Consider the following 20,307-nt stretch of genomic DNA (forward strand, 5'->3'; position numbering starts at 1 on the left):
GGACCTGTCAGTGGCATGAGGGCCACAGCGGTGTTTTCTTAGTAGTAACCCTGGGCCCTGGCTCAGGGCTCCTATCTTCTGAGCGTTTCTTGTCCCCAAGCAGGGAATGTAAGGGCAGCCTGGCGGGAATAGCCCAGAGGACTGGGGATCAGCGTGGGGAGGGCCAGAGCAGAGAGGAGAAAGGCAGAGGGAGGGTGTGTACCTGGAAGGCTCTGGTTGGAAAAGGAGGGCCAGTCAGCTGAGGGCTGGGTGGGGCTCAGAGGGCCCAGCCCAGTGGTCAGCAGGCAGGGGGCGTCCTAAGCAGCCTTGGGGCCTGGGAGATTTCAGGGGACTTGCGTCCCAAGTATGCTCTTCAGTAGCCACCTGGGCCCAGCTGGGGAGCCGCCACCCCTGCCTCTGCCAAGTTTCATCTGAGTGGGGCTGCGCCCTGCTCTGCATTCTCCCAGCAGCCCAGTCTGCACGAGGGCACAGTGAAGGGGCACCCAGCTGGCTCACACGTGTATTTAATGACTCCAGCTCACAGCCCCTCCCCGGCAACTCTGGCTTTGTCTCCAGCGAGCGGTCCGTCAGCAGAGGTTCCCTGAGAGGTTCAGGAGGGGGTCCAGGGACCTTGGGCCTGGAAGGGAAGGGCCGTCTTCTCTCCTTGTGACCTGGGGGCAGGGGCAGAAGGTGGGTCATCCTGCTTGTGTCGCCCCCCTGCCCCCATCCCCCCCGCCCCCATCCCCTCCCCCGCCCCTGCCTCTGCCCCTGGTACCTTTGGTAGCTGCTGGGTGGGGGCTGTGGGAAGGGGGTCCCAAGCACACGGCCTCTGGGTGCTGCACATCTCACAGCCGGGTCGGCTTGGGGCGTTGATGAAGGTGCAGGAAGGGCAGGGCCAGCCGGGCTGGGGAGGTGAGGACACGGTCACTGCTCACCCGTTCCTTCAACGCCCGCAGCCTCCGAGGCCCTCCCTGCCCAGTCCCTTGCCCACCTGAAGGGGGTTGGGCAGGCTGGAGCCAGCTGGCTGCGGGGCTTGGGGTAGCCCCGGTGACTGAGGAAGCAGGCGGCCTAGTTCCCCATCCGTCTTCTGGGGGCGCCGAGGAGTGCGTCCTGCCATAGAGGGGATGAGACTTGGGACCATGTCAGGCTGCACCCCACCTTCCTCATCCCACTCCAATCAAGGACTGACCTGGGGCCTCTCGGGGGGCTGAGAGCAGGTAGAGGAAAGCAGGGTCCCCATCCCGCCGGACCCCATAGAAAGCAAGGCTGTATTCGGGGACACACAGGCACCTCCCGATGACCCAGCGCTGCACAGCCGGTGGGAAGCCGAACTCCGAGAATACCTGGGGCCAGAGTGTGGGAATGTCACCCAGGTCCCCCCAGCAGGGTCCCCAGACCCCGGGCTCACCTGCTCCTGGAGGGCCCCGACGGTGGAGTGGGGGTGGACTGGCAGCGAGACGTGGGCAGAGGATGCAGCATCTTCAACTGTAACCTGTAGCCTGAGCCAGAATGTAGGTCAGCGGTAAAGATTGGGGACCTGAGAGGGTTGGGAGGTCAGGGTGAGACAGAAGTCCCAGGCCTTACCTGATGGGGCCAGGAGGGAAGCAGGCCTCCTGGAGCTGGATGCTGAGGGCCACATGATGCTGGGCCAGGATGGCTGCTGCTTGGGCTGCCCGCTTCTCATCCCCACCCTCTATGGCCCGGGTCAGGTGCCCTGCTAGGTCCTCTACAGGGGAGAGAGGGCCGTCACAGCCCCCCACGGGCTGCCCCCCAAGCCCCTCCAGCCCCCTGCCTTTACCTTTCTCCATCAAGTCTCCGGGGCGCCAAGGAAGATCCACCTTGGGCTGGGGGGCCTTGGTTGCAGGCACTTCAAGGAGACTGGGCGAGGAAACGGGGCACGTTTCTGAGCCCAGGGCTGGGGCCAGGCTGTCACTGCCTAGGAGGGAAGATGTGCGGTGGGCTGGTGGTCCCCTGAGATCTCGCCCCCAGCTGAGTACTCACCCAGGCCTCTGCTCTCTGACCTCAGGTTTCCAGTACCTTTGTCTCCTCCCTCCTCACCTCAGCCCCTGCCAGGGCCCCACCTTGGCCACACTTCAAGCCAGGCCTTTTCCCCAGCCCCAAGGCTGACCTCAGCCCCTTGCAAACCCCAGAGGTCCCGGCTGACTCCACTCAGAGCTGCACTTGGCTCTTCCTTGGGCTCTGGAGTCCTTTTGGTCCCTTCTGCTGCCCAGTCCCACCCGTGCCCCTCCTCCACAGAGGCCGGCCCACTTCTCTTGGCCTGTACAGGCCCTCTCAGCCAGACAGGAGGCTCCCTGGCCTCGCAGCAGAACCAAAGGAGGTCCTCAGAAGGAGCCCTGCAGTCAAGATGGCCTCTTCTTGTTGTCCTCGGGGACCTCCGTCCTCTCTCTCGGCCCTACCATCATCACAGAACACCTTGGGCTGCCCCCACACCAAACGAGCCCTCTCCAGCCGACGCCTGCCCTGGGCATGCTGCTGTCTCTGCTGCTTACCACCCACTTGAGGTCCTGCCCATGCGGTGCTGATGCAGCTCCTGTGGTGGCCTCCGTATTCTGAGCCGTCCCCCCCTGGAGATAAGCAGGGCTCCCGAGCACCGGGCACCAGGCCTGGCCTGGCCTCAGCTGAGCCCGAAAGGTCTCATGCACACTCTTGCCTCGGGGCTTTTGTACCTGCTGCTCCCAGGCCACACGGTTCACCCCATGATCTTTAAATTTCACTCAAGGGTCACCTAAATGAGATTTCCCTGCCACCCTATTTTCTTTTTTTTTTTTTTTTTTTTTTTTTTTTTTTTGCGGTACGCGGGCCTCTCACTGCTGTGGCCTCTCCCGTTGCGGAGCACAGGCTCCGGACGCACAGGCTCAGCGGCCATGGCTCACGGGCCCAGCCGCTCCGCGGCATATGGGATCCTCCCGGATCGGGGCACGAACCCGTATCCCCTGCATCGGCAGGCGGACTCTCAACCACTGCGCCACCAGGGAGGCCCTGCCACCCTATTTTCAATTGCAACCCCCTCCCTTCCAGCGCTCCCATCCTTTCCACCACCTGACGGAATTTATTTTACTTATTTTATACGTCTGTCTCCTCTCTGGAAATGCCAGCTCCAAGAGAGCAGGGATTTAAAGTTTTATTCATGCTAAACCTCTAAGGCCTTAAAAGAGTACTTACTGCAGGTGCTGAACATACATTTGGTGAAGCAACGGACAAACGAATGAACGAAAGAAAAAGCTCTTTCTTTCTCTGCAGATGCTGTTGTCTGGACCTCTCTTCCATCTCAGTGTGTGGTTTTCTTCTCAACCCTCTGACAGCTGTTCTGATGCATCTGTGGACTTTCCCTGATGCACTGTCTGCCTTCCGGACCCTCTTCTCTTCCCATTTCTCTCTCCTGGTGACCTTGGTTGACCTTTTCTACCCCCAACCTTTACCTCTTTAGAGCCCCAGCTCCAGTCCAGATCCACCTACCTCCCTTCCCTCCCACATGTTTAAGAACTTGACCACCTCTATGCCCTCCCAAAAAGGCCCTCTATCTGGGAGCTCCCCAGTGTCTGTTCCTTGCAGCTTTCTGTCTCAACCACTCACTCTTCCATTTAAACCTCAAGGAAATCCAGCCAATTCCATCTCCTAAGCATCTCTGGAAACATCCTTCTTCTCTCCGGCCCTATCTGCACCACCCACACGAATACAGGTCTCCACCAGGATTAAGTAGCTCGAATGTGAGCCTGTCACTCTCCCGCTGAATACCTTCCCATAGCTTTTCATATAGTCCATCTTCTCACCCACGTCCTGAGGGCCTGTGTGCTCCGCCCCGCCACACTTGTCTGGCACTCCAGGCTCCAGCTCTTCGGCCTCTGTTCCTTTTCTCTACTTCCTCCCTCCTGGGAGTCCTCCCAGAACCCCAGCAGTGGGTAAGGTGGGCTCAGCTTTCCCCACTACTCCCCACGTCGAGACCTGGGGGGGTTGGGGCTACTCCTGTTCTCTTGCAGAACTAACACTATCCCAGTCCCAGTGAATCTTCACTCCAGGGCACTGACCATTCTGTCCTTCCACGGTGGCACCTCGGACCAGGGCTGCCCACCGCTGAGCTTCCTGAGGGTTGGCGAAGTGTAGGCTGAGAATCCCAGGCCCTCCTGGTGGAGGCTGCAGCTCATGCTGGCTGGGGCCTCGGACGGTGTAGGAGATGGACTCCAAGGGCCACTCCAAACTGACCTGAGGAGGGGGGAGAGTCCGGACTCAGTGCCTCCCCCCAGCACATACTGCATGATGATCAAAGGAACACGAGGTAACATCTGTAGGCCACTTACACTGTCCTAAGCCCTTTACACGTATTACCTTATGAAACCCTTACACTGGTCCTACGAAGGGAGGTACCAGCATTATCCCCATTTTACACGCAAGGAAACAGAAGCAAAGAAAAGGTAACTGCTCAAGAGCACGCAGCTGGCGAATGGAAGGGCATGGCCTCGGGTTCAGCGGCCAAGCCGCGCGCCCCCGCCGCCCCCACTCACCGCCCCGGGCCCCGCGCCAAGCAGCTCCAGCCGGAAGCGCCCTGGTCGCTCGGGGTCCGCGCTCAGCTGCAGCCTCCGCAGCTGCGCCTCTGCGTCCGGCCCAGCGCCCAGCGGCCTCACCGCGGCGTGCACGGCCAGGAGCACCGCGGCCGAGCCAGGGTCCGAGGCCGCAGCCGCGCCACCCGCCGGCGGCGCCATCTCCGGTCCGGTCCCGGCCCGGTCCCACGAGCCCGCTTCCGTGGCCTCGGGCCGCTGAGCGCCTCCACCGGCCGGAAACTGGGGCCGCGAGCCTGGGGTTCCGGGCGCCGCCCGAGCGTTGGAGCCGTCTGACCCTCCCGCTTCGCCCACGATGGACATGACCAGAGGGTCTTCGGACTCCGGCGGGCGAGGCTGGGCTTGGAGGCCTGTACTCTGGGCAAAGCGTCAGGGACTGAAGCACCGGCCACGACTGGAAGGCCCTAGAGGCTCGGCTGGGGGCTGCAGCCCAGCGGCCCTTGTCGACCCCCGCGTCTGGCGGGAGCTGGACGCGCTCCCAGGATCCTTCTGGGCCGCCGCCCGCCTCTCGCCGCCCACCGAACACTCTATTGCCCCCCTCTAGCCCACACCTCAATAGTCCGTTAGTCCCTCCGGGGAACCCTGACAGCACCCGGGGCGGAGCGGGCGAGGGGCCGCGACCAATGAGCGCCAGGGGGGAAGGCGGGTTCGCATGGCCGAGAAGATGACGGACAGGCGCCACAGCCAGTAGGAGTGGAAGACAGGACTGAGCGGCGGGTAATGCCCCCAATGGCTCTGCGAGCTCCCCGTCCCGGCGGCTGGAGCGGGCCATTCAGACGCGTGGGGCCGGGCTTGGCGGACGCTTGTTGTTGTCCGGCCCGGGGAGGTAGAGGTCGTTCGCTCGCTTGCTCGGGCCTTCTGTGGCGGTCGGCGGGCAGGTCGGTCGCGATAGTCGGGCGCCGTGCACGGGCGAGGCTATGTCGCGGTGGCAGCCCGGATGGGCCGGCGGGGCCGGGAGTAACGGGACGTCGCTGCGGAGCTTCTTTCCCCGGATACAGTGCGGCCCGAGCGGAGGCCGCGGCGCCGCACTCCGGTCCTGAGGCGTCCGCGCTGCCCGGGGCCCGCACCGCCTTCTCACCCACACCGACGCCAATCGACCTGACCCTGCCTGGTCCGGTCCGGCCCGATTGAGCGCAGAGTAAGCAGGTAGGGGTACGCCCTGTGCCCGGCGCCGACTCGGGCCCTCCAGAACTACAGCCCCCAGCAGGCTTCGCGCTGGAGCGCACGCGCGCCTCCCAAGGCGCACGGCATCTTGGGACTTGTAGTTCGCGCGGCTTGGCTGGGGTTCACCTTAGACCCGGCAGAGGCTGCAGCGCCCTAGCTGCCTGGCTGACAGGCCCTTCGGGGGCCGCGGGGCCTCCCTCCGCTCCCTGTCGTACTTTCGGAGAAAAACGGAGGAGCTCACTAGAAAGCAGCCTGTAGAACAGGAAAGAGCGCCGCGTCCAGGTGACGGCAGGGCCGAGCCCCAGGTGACCTGGTTCCTAACTGGGTGCGGTTCTTACCCGGGCTGAGGATCCCGGCCGGAGGGGCACTGCAGGAGTCACGTCCCTTCGCGGGCTCACAGGGCCCCCCTTGGTGGGTAGGGCTCTTGTGTCTGGATGGGGGCTGTTGAGGGAGAGACTAACCCAGCAGCCCCGGGGTTAGCAGGATCCCCGGTGGGTCCCCCAGCCTGGCCCAGGAACTCCTGTGAGTTGCAAGAGGTGTGGCTGATCTGGGGCCTGGACATGCCGCTCTCATCACCTCTCCCGCCAGTGCTGACGGCCTGGGAGCAGGCTGCAGGAGGGACCCAAGTTGTTTACAGCGGCGCCACTTACTGGGAGGAGGGCTGAAGTTGGAGCCCCAAGGGCCAGACACCCATGGACTGACCTCTGTCCTCAGGCAGCAGTAGCCCTTCGGAGCACAGGACCTCCTCCCCGAGGACATGAAGCTGCTGGAGAACTCCAGCTTCGAGGCCATCAACTCGCAGCTGACCGTGGAGACAGGAGATGCCCACATCATTGGCAGGTGAGGCCGGGGCTCTGGGGCTGGCGTCTCAGAGGTCACTCTGCCCTGTCTCTGGGTTGAGCCTGGGGGGGTGGCGTGCTTCATGGTCCTGCCTGCGTCTCTAGGATTGAGAGCTACTCGTGTAAGATGGCGGGCGACGACAAGCACATGTTCAAGCAGTTCTGCCAGGAGGGCCAGCCACACGTGCTGGAGGCACTGTCCCCACCCCAGACCTCGGGCCTCAGCCCCAGCAGGTGAGCCGGGCAGGGCCTGCCCACTGTGGACTGGCAAGAGGGGCAGTGCCAGGCTGATGCTTCTCTCTGTGCAGACTGAGTAAGAGCCAAGGTGGCGAGGATGAGAGCCCCCTCAGCGACAAGTGCAGCCGCAAGACCCTCTTCTACCTGATTGCCACACTCAACGAGTCCTTCCGGCCGGACTATGACTTCAGCACAGCCCGGAGCCACGAGTTCAGCCGGGAGCCCAGCCTCAGCTGGGTGAGGGTCGGGTCGGGGAAGGGACCTGCAGGCCCACAACCATCCCCGGTGTCCTCGCTAACTTACTGGGGCTCGGCCCAGTTCACGCCTGCTGTCCTGGGTCCTAGTCAGCCCTGACTGTGACCATCCTAGGTGGTGAACGCAGTCAACTGCAGTCTGTTCTCGGCAGTCCGCGAGGACTTCAAGGCCCTGAAGCCGCAGCTGTGGAATGCGGTGGATGAGGAGATCTGCTTGGCTGAGTGCGACATCTACAGGTGAGCTGGCATCCCTGCAGGTGGGTCCTGGGTGTGTGGCACTGGGGACCTCACACCACATCTCGCCCCACACTCCCCAGCTACAACCCAGACTTGGACTCAGACCCCTTTGGGGAAGATGGCAGCCTCTGGTCCTTCAACTACTTCTTCTACAACAAGCGGCTGAAACGGATTGTGTTCTTCAGCTGCCGCTCTATCAGGTTGGCCGGCACCTGTCCACCTCCCTTCCTTTACCGCCAGCTTGGCCCCACCCCCATTCCTAACTTTGTCCTCCCGACACCCTCCCTGGGGTTAGCAGCAGGCTGGGGGTAGGCGGTTTTAAGACTGGTCCCCCCCACCCCCAGTGGATCCACCTACACTCCCTCGGAGGCAGGCAACGAGCTGGACATGGAGCTCGGGGAAGAGGAGGAGGATGAGGAGGAAGAGAGTGGAGGTGGAGGCCGCGAGCGTGGCCCCGAGGAGACCAGCACCATGGAAGAGGACAGGTGTGTGACGGTTGCAGCGGCCTCCCTCCCTTCAGCCTGGGGTGTGCAGGGCAGGGTGGGGCCCCCTCTGCCTGGTATCCTGAGTGTGGGCTCCTCAGAACTCACTATGTGCCACCCTTTGCCCAGGGTCCCAGTGATCTGTATGTGAAGAGGAGGAACAGAGACCCTAGCTTCACCCAGCTTCAAACAGTGCCTGGACCTGCCCACCTGAGGGGCCCCAGGGCCTCCACAGCTGCTGGCCAGATCCTGGCGCTGCCACAGCACCAGCGCCACTCCAGGCCACACCTGCCTAGCCCTTTGGCTGTAGCCTGTGGATGTCCCCTCAGCCCCACAGGCTCCCGCTGCCCACGCTGTGGCTGGACTGGACAGCAACGGCACAGGGCCTGGTGGGAAGAGCCACTGCCCCGCCCAAACGAACTGACACGGGCAGGGACAGCTGGACCACAGAGTTTATTTTTGTACTTTGTGCAGGGTCAGGCCTGGACCTGCACACTCCAGCCCAAAGGGCCGGAGACCCAGCAGGCGGTCCCCAGGGGTCATCCGCCCACTTGTACTCCCCACCTTGCCCATCGGGCAGCGTGCACTGAGTGTCACTTTGCTGCAGCTGGTTTGCTTCCAATAAAAGATTCTGTGACTCAGTGTGGACGGAGCTCATGAGGCGTGGGGGCGGGGCCTGCGTCGAGGGCGGGGCCTGCTGCGTCCGGTATCCTAGCAACGGTCCTAGGGGGGCTGTTGAACCGCCTGGACCCCGCAGCTCCTGAAATGGAGCCAGAAGTGTTGGATGCAAGCAACCCCTTTACCGTAGAAGGCGACCACCTGATTCCAGACCTGGACCTGTATGATGCCGACATCTACGACGTCCCGGACCCGGGACTGCTCAACGAAGAGGATGGTGAGGTGGCCGGGCCTCGACCCCCCGATGGCCCGCTTGGCCGCAGGCCTCACTCAAGCGCTGGTTCTGTCCTCTGGGAATGCAGCACTCCCCGGGCAGTCCCCTAACCTGGCAGGGCCCTCAGGAGGGGCCTTGGCTGCCCATGACCTCCAGGGTTAGGGGCCCAAGGCCACACCGACAGGGCTTCCGCTGCCGGTTCGCAGAGTCATCGTTTAAGGAGCCAGCCCCACGGCTTTTTACCAGCAACTCTCGGTGGCAGAACATGACCCCGAGCGCCCGTGCCCGCCAGCTGTGGCTGCTACTGCGTACACGTCTCCAGACTTTTGTGGAAAAGGTGCGGCTTGCCCATGGCATCTGTCTCGAGGCCTCTTTCCGGCCTGGCTCTTCCCCTAGGGGTCCCCTGCAGGACCCCAGCCCGGATCCTCTTGGCTCCCCTAGGTGGGTGCTGCCTACACCCCCGCCCCCCAACCCCTGGCCCCCGCCAAGTTTACGGCAGGCTTGCTGGTCCCGGTCCGCAGGAAAAGAGAGCTGAGCTGGGCGTGGCGCGCTTGACGCACGGGCTAGAGCCGCTGCGCCGCCTGGAGGTGGCAGCTGGGCTGTGTTCGGTGGCACAGGACCCCGTGGGTAGACGCTTCGTGGTGCTGGACGGTGCGGGCCGCCTGCACCTGCACTGAGAGGATGGCTGGGCGCAAGAGAAGCTGCTGGCTCCAGTCGCGCTTACAGGGCTGGTGGCAGTGCTGGGCGAGCTGGGCACTGTGGGCCGCTTTGTGGGCTGGGGCCCAGCGGGGCTGGCCATCCTAAGGTCCGACCTCAGCCTGCTGTGGCAGAGTAAGCCAGTGGAGCGCAGGGTGCTGGGCCGCGAGCCAGTCTGCTGCCTGCCGGTGCCCGACCCCGGGCTGCTGCTGGTGGCGGAGGCGGGCGGAAGCCTGGCGCTCTGGAAGTTCCGTGCAGGGGGTCGCTGCCTGGTTCCCCACGGGTCCCCTCTGCGGCTGCCGCCAAGCCTCTCGGGTGCGCTCGCGCGTTTGGCTCTGGGGCCTCGGCATCCCCCTCACGTCCCACGCTGCTGCGCAGCCTACGGCTCAGCCGTGCTCACCTTTGATCTGCACACCTGGGCTCTCACAGATGTGCGTCGGGACCAGCACAAAACGTGAGGAGGGGCCCCGGGGCTGGCGGGAGCGGGAGGACCATGAGGTGAGTCCGCGACAGAAATCCGGTCATGGCAGGTGTGCCGGCGCGTGCACTCGCGCGCGCGCGCACACACACACACACACACACTGCTGTCCTGAGTCCACGGGCCTCCCTCTCACCCCTCAGCACCATCTCCGATCTAGCGCACTGCAGAGAGGTGGGGGCCCTGGTGACAGCTTCCCGGGACAGCACGGTGAAGGTGTGGGAGGCTGACTGGCAGATCCGGGTGGTGTTCGTGGGACACACAGGTGCGCCGTGCCACGGTGGCTGTTGAGGCCTGGTCTCCCCTCGCCCTGGGCACAGCCCTGCCTTCGAGAGCTCCGGGCACAGGATCTCCACGGGCTTCTGGCCAAGCTTCTCCGCCCTGGTCATGACCCTGACCGACGGCTCCCCTTCCCTCAGTCCCTGGTGCGCAGGAGTGACCCGCGCCCCTCCCGCAGGCCCGGTGACTGCGGTGGCCGTGCTCCCGAACACGGCCCTTGTGCTGTCGGCTTCGCAAGACGGGACGCTGCGCACGTGGGACCTGCAGGCAGCGGCGCAGGTGGGTGAGGTGGTGCTGAGCCGCCGGGGCCCGAGCGTGCCGTCGGAGACCGTGAGCCATCTGCTGGCTCCCGCCGGCCCCGGCTGGCCCTTGCTCTCCTTGCGCGCCCGCAGCGTGGGGCTGTGGCGCGTGCAGGAGCTCTACTCGCCATTGGCCCAGCTGTCGGCGCCGGTGCTCCACCTGCAGGTGGCGCCGGCGCTGCCCTCTCCCACGTCCCCGCATGCGCAGCTGCCCACGCACCTCGTCTGCGCCTGCGCCGACGGCTCGGTCTACCTGGTGTCGGTCTCCAGCGGACGCACCGTGGGTGCGCTTCTGCTGGAGCCCGAGGGCCGCGCGGCCGCCGTGGCCTACTGCCTGCACCGCCTGTGCCCGCCGCCGCCCCCGGCGCCCCGGCCCTGCTGCCTGCACCTCTACAGCCACCTCACGGACCCCGGGAGCGCGTTTGCCGCCCGGGAGATAGTGCGCCAGTACAAGGGGGAGCTGTGCCGCAGCGACGTGGCTGGGGCCTGGAAGGACAAGAACCGGTGGGTGCCGGAGCCAGCCAGGGCTGGGCAAGGCGGCCGGGCCCACACCAACAGGCTGTGGTCACCCATAGGTACCTGCTCGTGGTGGGGCACACTGATGGCACCCTGTCCGTACTCGAGTTGCGCTCCTCGAAGACGGTCTTCCGTACGGAGGCGCACGGCCCAGGCCCCGTCACCGCCATTGCGTCCACCTGGAACAGCATCGTGTCCTCGGGTGGGTACCTCTGCTCCCTCCACGGCCGGCCTGGGAACCCCCTTCCCTCCCCAAAGGCCCCACCGTGGCTCCCGCCCCCACAGGGGGAGACTTGACCATGTAGATGTGGCGCGTCCTTCCGTTTGCCGAGGAGCGCCTGAGCCTCCTGCGCACCTTCTCCTGCTGCCGCCGGCGGCGGTGCTCTCCGCCCTCGGGAATCGCGTCACCGTGGGCTTCGAGGACCTGAACAGCGCCACCTATGGCTTGGTGCAGTTTGGCCTGGGCAACAGCCCACGCTTGGATCACCGGCCCCAGGACGACCCCACGGACCACATCACCGGTGAGCGGGCAGGGCAGAGGTGACGTCTGCGCCGCCAGATGGCTCTGGTCCCTGACCCTGAGTCCTGGCCCCCCAGGCCTGTGCTGCTGTCCCACGCTCAAGCTGTACGCCTGCTCCAGCCTGGACGGCACCATCCGCATCTGGACCGCGGAGAACCGCCTGCTGCGGTGGGCTGGGGGTGGGCTGGGGGTGGGGGCTTGCCTCTGCTGCTGCCTCCGTGTTCTGTTCCAAGGAGCAGGGCCGGACTGTCGGTCGGAACAACCCTCCAGGCTGCTGCAGCTGAACGGTGCCCCTCAGGCCCTGAGCTTCTGCAGTAACACTGGGGACCTGGTGCTGGCCCTGGGCTCCTGCCTCTGCCTGGTGGCCCACAGGCTCTACCTGCCCACTTCTTACCTGATTAAGGTGTGCACTGAGCACAGGTAGGCGGGGTGGGGCTGCTGTGGGCAGACCAGCCACCGAGGCCAGGGCTCCAGGCTCCTTTCCCCTGCTCAGAAGCTGTGCCAGGATGTCCCTGATGTGGTGGATGACCCTCCACTGCCGCTGACCAGCCAGGAGTCGCTGACCTCAGCCCAGCTGCAGAGGCTCGCCAACCTGCGTGGGGTGGCCAGCCTCAGGTCTGCCGGCAGGCCCAGCCGAGCCGTCCCGGAGGCCCTGACCTGGCTCCCCTGGGTCAGGGCCTGGCCCAGTGCTCCCAACCTGAGACCCCAGGGCTCCCAGGCCCCTTGGCCAACCACTGCAAGCCCGTCCCAGTCCCGGCCTTCCCACTCCTGGCTGTTTGTGGTTCCCCCCCAGGGGCCTGGCCACCACCCCTGGGTCCCTGTCCCAGCCGCTGCCCTATCCCACTGGCAATGCCACCCAGCATCCCACCTGTGTCCCTCCCTGTCTGCAGCGCAGCCTCGTCTTTCATCCATCGCCAGACGGCCACGCCTCAGCAGTCAGTGTTGGAGAAGGTGGGGTGGCTCCTGACCCCTTCTCCACCTCAGTGCCCCAGCCCTGCCCCCCGACCCTGGCTCAGGCCCTTCCCCTTCAGTCCCTGGGGCAGGCCTGGGATCCCTGTGCTTGTCCAGGGGCGCGCAGCAAGGCTCAAGGAAGAATGCGCTGACCCCTGACCCTCACCCCAGGACTTGGAAGCCTTCATTGCCCGGGACCAAGACCTTCAGCAGCTGAAACTGGGGCTGGTGGGCCCTGCAGCCCGGCCCCCACCCTCCTGGCAGCAGTGCCAGGAGGCCTTTGATAACTACCTCCGTCTGATTTATGGCCCTGGTCTGCCGGTGAGTGTGGGGCCTCCCCAGTCCCTCCCTTCATCCGGGGCCTCTGACACTGCCCGTCTGCCCTGCCCTCCCTGCCAGGGCAGGTATTCCGGAGGAGAGTCCCAGCAGTGGAGCACCGTGACCCTCACAGTGGAGAGACAGACCTGGGACGTGTGCGCCCTGCCGAGAGATGTCCCCGATCTCTGGGGCGTTGAAGCCTCGCCACCACAGGATCTTGGGACCCTGGGCCAGCGCTTTGCCCGCCCTCCCTGAGTCCCCTTGCCTCCCCCCCACCCACCCACCGGAGGTTGCACAGCAGAGCGTCCCAGGTGAGGCCTACCACCACTCCCACCCTTCTGCCTTCACCTCATGGTTCCTGCCCCACCCGCTGACGACTCCTTCCACCCCAGCTGCTGGCCCGCTCCTCCCCGAGCCACGAACTGGGCCTTAGTCTGCACCTGCAGCTGCAGTTGGAGCGGCTCCACGGGGAGAAGCCTGTGGCCCCGGATCCACTGTCCTCCCACCTGCAGCGCAGGGTGAGGAGCCCAGGCGGGTGGAGGCTGCTGCCCGAAGGCAGAACTGCAGGGACACTGGAGTCCAGACTCGGCTCTGAGCCCTGTCCCCTCCCCAGATGCCCCTGCTGCTGAAGAGGCGGCCCCAGGAGCGTCTCTCCAACCTCAGGGGCTTCTTCCCTGCCGCTGTTCAGCCCTATGAGGTGAGAGCCCCTCGCTGTCCTGAGGCCCTTCCCTCCCCCGGGGGGGGGGGCCCTCCGTACGTACCCCACCTTCCCTTTGCCGTAAGCCTTTGTGCCCAGCTCTGACCCGAGGGCCAGGCCCACCTGCACCCCTCACCCCGGGCCCAGTTTTGCTGCTGCTGCTCTCCGTGTGCCCTGACCCCTCACTCTGGGAACTGGCTGCCAGAGGGCCGGGGACTTCAGAGCAGGAGCCAGGCAAAGCCACTCCCTAGCGCAAGGGTTGGGGGTCCAGGGCCTCTGTGGACTTTGTCTGGGAGGCCAGAGTCCCCTCCCTTGTGGGGAGCAGAGTCCGTGGAAGCCGGCCCTCCCACTCGGTCCCCCTCCAGGTGCCCAGACAGGCCCAGCCCCTCCCCCCACACATCCGGCACTCTTACCTTCCCAGGCGGGTGACGGCTCCTTCCAGCTGCTACTCCATCTACCCAAGCCCCCAATAGCCCCCCTCGAGCTCCTATTGTCCCCTTCTTTTTTTTTTATTTTTTGGCCACGCTGCGCGGCTTGTGGAATCTTAGTTCCCCGGCCGGGGATTGAACCCCGGCCCAGCAGTGAAAGCACGGAGTCCTAACCAGTGGGCCGCCGGGGAAGTCCCTCCTACCGCCCCCTTCTTATCAGCGTCTCTGCTCCAGGACCGGGGCTGAGTCCCATGGAGACCATGTGGGTGTCAGGGCTCCCCACAGGCCAGCTGTGACCCAGATTTCCCTCCTCAGTTACCACAGCTGATGCCACACTCACTGCCTGCCCTTCGGCCTGATCTCTAGAGATTCTCTCTTCCTGTCTGTGTGTCGTGGGCAGGGCGTGTGAGCCCAGCTCAGCTCTTGGACATCAGGCGGGCAGAGCTGGGCTGGTGGCCGGGGTGCCCTGCCAGCGTGGTCTCTGGGGCAGGTGGAGTCCAGGCCCTCAACCTGCCCCGCTGTGCTCCACCTGCACCACTGGCGGCGGCCCATCCGCTTCCCGGGCTGCGTGCCCAACTCGGTGGTGTTGCAGCAGATGTGGCTGCCTGTGGAGGTCAGCGGCCTCGGAGCCCTAGGCCCGCTCAGGCGCCGCTGCGAGAGCGAGGCAAGGGGCGGGGCGGGGAGGGGCGGGGCCTGCGGGGGGGCGGGGCCGGCTCCAGGCCGCGCCCGTGGCCACGGCCTCGCTCTCCACTTCGCAGCCAGGCGGGAGCCAGGACGACCTGTGGCTGCCGCGGGGCATGAGGCGGCGGCGCGCCAAGCGGCAGGAGAAGCTGATCCAGTTGTTGGGAGAGGAGGGGGAGGAGGAGGACGAGCAGGATCTGGACTGGGCCTCGGATTCGCTAGGCCCCCACAGGCAGCTCTCTGACCAGCTGCTGGAGCAGGAGGCTCAGGTGGGCGTCGGGGCTGGGCTGGGCAGCGGCGCAGGAGCTGCCTGGGGAGGGCAGGGTCTGCAGCTGCTGCCGCTGCCCCTAGAGCCCCGAGTGTCTCATCGCGAAGCCCCTGGGCTCCCGCGAGGACACCGCCAGGGCCGAGACCTGTCTTCACTGCCCCCAGTTCCACTGCGGGCACTCGCTCTGGGAAGAGCGGTACGGGCATCTGCCTAGGTTCCTGCATTTTTTCGTCGGCCAGAACTGGTTCAAAAAGCTCTTCCCCATCTTCACTCTGCAGGTTCGGGGGAGTTTTGGAGGCACGGGCTCAGGTATGGGAGGGGGAGGCTGGAACGCCCGGGTGCGGTGCAGGGGCCCAGGCCTCAGCACCAGATCCCTGCAGGCGTACCCCGAGGTGGGCACGGTGGAGGGCCTGGCCTCGCTGTTCATGGACCTGCTGGACGAGGCCTCTTGGGCAGACCGTGTGCACATCCTGCACGCGCTGCTGAGGCTGCTGCCCGACGTCAGCAGAGACCTCTGTAGCCGGCTGCAGGGCATCCTCGTGCGTTTGCTCAACCTGGACCAGCCCCCGCGCCTCCAGGTGAGCCCCTAGTCCCGAGACCGGCCCCGCCCCACCCCAGGCCTCGGGCCCCAGTGTCTCTCCCCCTGCGCTCAGGACAGGCTGCAGAAGCAGTTTGTGATGCTGGCGCTGCAGCTGCTCCTGGCCTGCTCCCGGCCGAGTCCCGCGAGGTGGTGCTGGAGCTCCTGTGCTACTGCCTTTACTCGCCAGCCTCCTGCTGCTGAGTCCTGCTCCCTTCCCCTCCCCCCTCCCCGTTGCTGCCGGGGAGGCCGCCCAGAAGCCTCCCACACCTGTCCCAGGCCGGAGCTTAGGAAGCTGCTGGATGGACTCGGCCTTCAGGACCCACAGGGCTTCCTGTTCAAGGAGATGATGACCTGGGTCCAGGGCCCGGACCTCGCCTCCAAGGCCGCACTGCGCAAGTGCTGCTGCCAGAAGCTGGAGGAAATGATCTGGCAGCTGAAGGTCTGGGCGGGGGCGGGAGTGGGGGCGGGGCGGGGGCGGGCCACCTGCCCGCAGAGCCTCTCGCCTTCTCCCCAGGCTTCTCCCAAGTGCAGAGGGGAGAGCCAGGTGAGGCCAGCGGGCTCCTTGCCCCGCTCTGGCTCTGCGCCCCTTCCATCCTCCCCCATCCCTCACCCCTTCCCCATCTCCCGGGATCTTCCTGCGCCTCCCCAGGAGGGAGTCTGGGGTGGGGTCTCAGGCTTGGAGCCAAGGGCAGCACCTCTCCGGCCTCCACTGGCCAACTCCCCAGCAGATGGAAACTGTGCCGCCTTCGGTAGCCAAGTTGTCAGAGATGCTGCCCGAGGTCTCAGAGACCTCAGCACTTCACCCTCCTTCGAAGGAGGCCCTGTCGCAGATTTCCATGGTCTCTGGGGCAACTGTTCATATCTGTGTGATGCCCTCAAGCATCTCCCGGACGCCCTCACCGGTGGTCTCACCCGGAGAGCCGGACTTGGCCGCCCTGGAGTCGCAGGCCCAGCAGACGCTGGCACAGATGCGCTTTGGGCGGACCCGACGTGCACTGTCTGAGACACTGACGCACTTCTGCCCCTGGCCTGAGGCCCACTTGCGATCCTCCGCGCCAGCTGCACTGCCTGATGAGCCACTGCCTCTGGAGCAGACGAATTGGTCACAGTCAAAAATGCTGGCCCTGGGGCCCATCGACGCACTCAACTTCTTCTGCGAGCAGCAGCGGGCTCGGCAGCAGGGCCCCCGGCAGGAGGAGCCCAAGACCCCGCCCTCTCGCCCGCCCCCACGCAGGCCCAGCATGGTGGTGCCACAGCCCCGGAACCCCGGTGAGCACGCCACCGGTCCCTGGAAGAGGCTGGGGCAGAGCCTGTGTGGAACAGCTGAGGCGCGGGCTCAGCCAAACCCGCCTCCTTACCCTCCAGGCACTACTCCATCCTCCGGCTTCAGGAGGCCAAGGTCCAGAGGTCTCCAATGCAACTGAGGGGTGAGTAGGGACGGGGGTAGAAATCGGACCCTGACCTCGACCCCACCCCGGCCCAGTTCCCGCGGAGCACTGACCCCACCCCAAGGTCTCACTGTACTACTGGCCCCCAGGCCGAATGCCGTCCCGGCTCTGGGCGGGCCGCACCCTGGATGGCGCCATCCGGATGCTGAAGCTGCCACTGCCCCGGGTGGAACTGCCGCCTTTCCCCCCAGCCTGGCCCAGGCCTGCCATCCGCTGCCCCCGCAGCTCCTGCAGCCTGCCCTGCAACGCTACGTTCTGCCAGATGACACGGACCCTGACAGCTACAGCGGAGCTGGCTGGTGACCCCGGCCTGACCCTGCCGCCCCCTCTTCCCTCCAGCATGGAGTCAGGACATGGCTCTCCAGCCGGCTGTTCACCCCAGCCAAGGCCCAGGGCCGGAATAAAGTCCAGAGGCCACGGCCGGCTCACTGGATGCCACCTTCACCTTTGGGGGCCACTGATGTGGGCAAGGGCGCTCTGGCTGGTGTGTGACGGACCTGCTGGTGGCCGCGCGTGTGAGGCAGGGGCTGGGGGACTGGGGGGGCCGCGATGGGACAGGGTCTGGGCTCGGGCCAGCACGTGGTCAGGCAGCGTTCCCTGGGGGAGGGCCTGTCTGCCCAGAGAGGGAACCCGCCACACGGGCATGGCCCTGCTCAGGCCCTCAGCCACGGTGCTCAGTTCATTACTGGGGTCAGGAGGGGAGGGTCTGGGTGGTCGCAGGTGTGTGGGGGGGAACTTGCAGTCATTTGCTGCAGGTGAAACCAGGAGTCCGTCGGAGCTTTGCTACCTTTAGGCTGGAAAGGAGAAAAATGAATGAAGAGGCCCCGTGTGCTTTATCCAAGAAGCAGTAAAGGGGCAGTGTTCTCTGGACCTTTCAACCTAAAAGTCACCAGGAGACGGACCTTGTCTGTGAAGCACAGGGTCTCAGGGCCTTGGCCTTCTTCTGAACTGCCATGACCTCAAAGGGCACTGACCCAACCACACGTGGAGCCCATGTGCACACTTATTAGGATGGCTTTTGTGAAGGGCCTGTTCTAGCTCTCTCTATCCTGCTGCTGGGTTGCCTGAGCAGTGATTTCTTTCCTGTATTTTCAGCCTCTAACTTTAGACATTTCTGCTCCATGGCTTTGTGGTTAAAATTGGTCTCCCACACCTTTCCCACAGCCCCTAACCTGTGCAGGGGCTCTTGTTACAGGGCTGCTGAGTGGGCAGCTCTTTCCTAGGCCAAGGAGGGCCAGAAGTGCCAGGTCCAGATAACTGAAAGACTTGACATTTTTATAAAAGGAACTGCAGCACCTGCTAAAACAAGGACTGTGAGGCCCGTAGTAGTCTGCATCTATTGGTGTTTCTATGTTTCGAATTACAGAAGCAATAAATGCTTTAAAAAATACAGACATGGGAATTCCCCGGCAGTCCAGTGGTTAGGACTCTGCGCTTTTACTGCCGAGGGCTCAGATTCGATCCCTGGTTGGGGAACTAAGATTCCGCAAGCCATGCGGTACAGCCAAAAAAAAAAAAAACCAACATACAAACGTGAGAAAGTGGGGCAAAAGTTTAAACAGGTCAAAATCCCACTAATCATAAAGGAAAACACTGATATATTTATTAATATAGAACTATTTTTAAATTAGGAAATATATTAATCAAAATATACCATTAAGAGAGTAGAAAGTCAGGCCACAGAGTGGGAGAACATATTTGAAATACATGTAACTAAAAATGGCTTGTCTCCAAAATATATAAAGAAGTTCTACAAATTAACTTTAAAAAATCACACAACCCAATCAAGTGTACAAAAAGCTAGAATGGGATTTCCCCTATAGATGTTGAAATACCAAATATATATATAGCAAACATAAATATATATTTTTTCCACTTCCTGACTGTGTGATGTTAAGCAAGTTACCTATGTTCTCTAAGCCTCAGTTCCCAATCTATGAAATGTGGATAATAATGCTACGATACCTCTCAGGACTGCTGTGAGGATTAAATGAATTGTTATATCTAAAGCACTCAGGAGCAGTGCTGAGCACAGCGTAGGTAGATAGAAAACAGAGCCGGAACCCTTCCTCACGTCAGTTATGAGAGTGATTTTCAGATGAGTTGAAGATTGGAATGTAGAAGATAAAACTATAAATATATCAGAAAGTAATTTAGAAAAATAATTAACTTAGAACACTCAGAAAAGACAGATATATGTGCTGATTTAAAAAAAAAAGTTATGGCAAAAGACAACATAAAATTAAAGACAAAACTCAAAGCAGATCATACATGTAAATGTAAAATTATAAAAATTTAGGAAGAAAACATAAATCTTTTGGACCTAGCAATTGATGAAGAGTCTTGACATAACGCCCAAGGCACCATATGTAAAAGAAAACAAATCAATAAATTGGACTTTATCAAATTTTAAAACTGCTCTGGGAAAGGCCTTGTTAATAAGATGAAAAGACAATCTACAGACTGGGAGAAAATATCTGCAAATGACATATCCACAAAGGACACATATCCAGAATATATAAGCAACTCTCAAAATCAACTAAAAACCAAACAATCTCACTAGAAAACAGGCAAAAGAAACAAAACAGACATTTCACCCAAGAGGAGATGAAGATGGCAAATGAACACATGAGAAGATGCTCCACATCACCATCCATTAGAGAAGTGTAAATTAAGAATGGCTCAAATTTAAAAAGTGATGCCACCAAATGCTGGAGAAGATGTGGAGCAACTGGATCTGTGTACGATGCCGGCGGGAATGTAAAATGGTCCAGACACTGGAAAGCAATTTGGCAATTTCTTGAAAACCAGGACTCAGCAATCATACTGCTGGGCATTTATCCCAGAAAAATGAGGACTTATGTCCACACAAAACCATACTATGCACCAATGTTTATAGCAGCTTTATTTGTAACAGCCCCAAACTGGCAATGACACAAAGGTCCTTCAACAGGTGAATGCCTAATCAAACTGTGGCACATCCACACCATGGAATACTTCTCAGCAATAAAAATAAATTATTAACACAACAACCTGGATGAATCTCCAGATAATTATGCTGAGTGAAAAAAGCCAATCTCAAAACATTCCATTTAAATAACATTCTTGAGGTGACAAAATTATAGCGGTGGAGAACAGATTAGTGGTTGCCTGGGGTTAAGGATGGGCAGGAGAGGGCAGAGCGGGAGGGAGATCTTTGTGGTGATGAAGCTATTCTCTATTTTGACTGTGACATTGGTTACACGAATCTACACAAGGGATAAAGAGGCACGGAAGGACTTCCCTGGTGGTCCAGAGGTAAAGAATCTGCCTTACAATGCGGGGAACGTGGGTTCGACCCCTGGTCAGGGAACTAAGATCCCACACGCCACAGGGCAGCTAAGCCCGTGCACCACAACTACTGAGCTTGCGCGCCTCAACAAGAGCCCGCATACCGCAAACTACAGAGCCCGTGCATCCTGGAGCCTGTGTGCCACAACTAGAGAAGAGA

General features: G+C 62.3%; 3 protein-coding genes across 3 annotated transcripts; 2 read left to right on the forward strand and 1 right to left on the reverse strand.

Annotated features, from left to right (window-relative positions):
• Nucleotides 1-487: 487 nt before the first annotated feature.
• Nucleotides 488-4,712, reverse strand: SHARPIN (SHANK associated RH domain interactor). The gene is made up of 9 exons (XM_079722832.1): nt 4,500-4,712; nt 4,026-4,200; nt 1,778-1,915; nt 1,564-1,705; nt 1,388-1,478; nt 1,169-1,322; nt 971-1,089; nt 755-883; nt 488-650 (listed from the first exon to the last, which is right to left on the reverse strand). The coding sequence occupies exons 1-9, from the start codon at nt 4,695-4,697 to the stop codon at nt 567-569; spliced, it is 1,230 nt and encodes a 409-aa protein (XP_079578958.1). The 5' UTR covers nt 4,698-4,712; the 3' UTR covers nt 488-566.
• Nucleotides 4,713-5,453: 741 nt separating this feature from the next.
• Nucleotides 5,454-8,408, forward strand: MAF1 (MAF1 homolog, negative regulator of RNA polymerase III). Its single transcript, XM_079722276.1, has 8 exons — nt 5,454-5,699; nt 6,432-6,557; nt 6,662-6,790; nt 6,865-7,030; nt 7,163-7,284; nt 7,365-7,484; nt 7,629-7,769; nt 7,896-8,408. Exons 2-8 carry the CDS (start codon nt 6,475-6,477, stop codon nt 7,915-7,917), a joined length of 783 nt encoding a protein of 260 aa, XP_079578402.1. The 5' UTR covers nt 5,454-5,699; nt 6,432-6,474; the 3' UTR covers nt 7,918-8,408.
• A 123-nt stretch (nt 8,409-8,531) lies between these two features.
• Nucleotides 8,532-17,186, forward strand: WDR97 (WD repeat domain 97; the record flags this gene model as incomplete). Its single annotated transcript, XM_079722176.1, is given in 31 exon segments — nt 8,532-8,661; nt 8,865-8,995; nt 9,180-9,332; nt 9,336-9,808; nt 9,976-10,097; nt 10,290-10,914; nt 10,986-11,128; nt 11,212-11,228; nt 11,232-11,289; nt 11,292-11,447; nt 11,524-11,614; nt 11,717-11,849; nt 11,940-12,061; nt 12,337-12,397; nt 12,569-12,718; nt 12,797-12,967; nt 12,971-12,991; nt 12,994-13,026; nt 13,108-13,233; nt 13,329-13,412; nt 14,376-14,504; nt 14,599-14,790; nt 14,873-15,067; nt 15,170-15,367; nt 15,443-15,499; nt 15,502-15,566; nt 15,646-15,808; nt 16,098-16,638; nt 16,710-16,796; nt 16,907-17,023; nt 17,026-17,186. Coding segments are annotated over 31 exon segments (4,839 nt in total). The 3' UTR covers nt 17,121-17,186.
• Nucleotides 17,187-20,307: the final 3,121 nt, after the last annotated feature.

The sequence above is a fragment of the Hyperoodon ampullatus genome (assembly GCF_949752795.1).
Source record: "Hyperoodon ampullatus genome assembly, chromosome: 17".
Classification (NCBI taxonomy): Eukaryota; Metazoa; Chordata; class Mammalia; order Artiodactyla; family Ziphiidae; genus Hyperoodon; species Hyperoodon ampullatus.

Coding starts and splice junctions, on each gene's coding strand:
- MAF1 (XM_079722276.1), top strand. CDS start 6,475: ATGAAGCTGCTGGAGAACTCCAGCTTCGAGGCCATCAACTCGCAGCTG. Junction 6,558..6,661: donor GATGCCCACATCATTGGCAG/GTGAGGCCGGGG, acceptor CTGCGTCTCTAG/GATTGAGAGCTACTCGTGTA. Junction 7,485..7,628: donor TTCAGCTGCCGCTCTATCAG/GTTGGCCGGCAC, acceptor CCCCACCCCCAG/TGGATCCACCTACACTCCCT.
- SHARPIN (XM_079722832.1), bottom strand. CDS start 4,697: ATGGCGCCGCCGGCGGGTGGCGCGGCTGCGGCCTCGGACCCTGGCTCG. Junction 1,323..1,387: donor TCGGGGCCCTCCAGGAGCAG/GTGAGCCCGGGG, acceptor CTCTGGCCCCAG/GTATTCTCGGAGTTCGGCTT. Junction 884..970: donor GCCTGCCCAACCCCCTTCAG/GTGGGCAAGGGA, acceptor TCACCTCCCCAG/CCCGGCTGGCCCTGCCCTTC.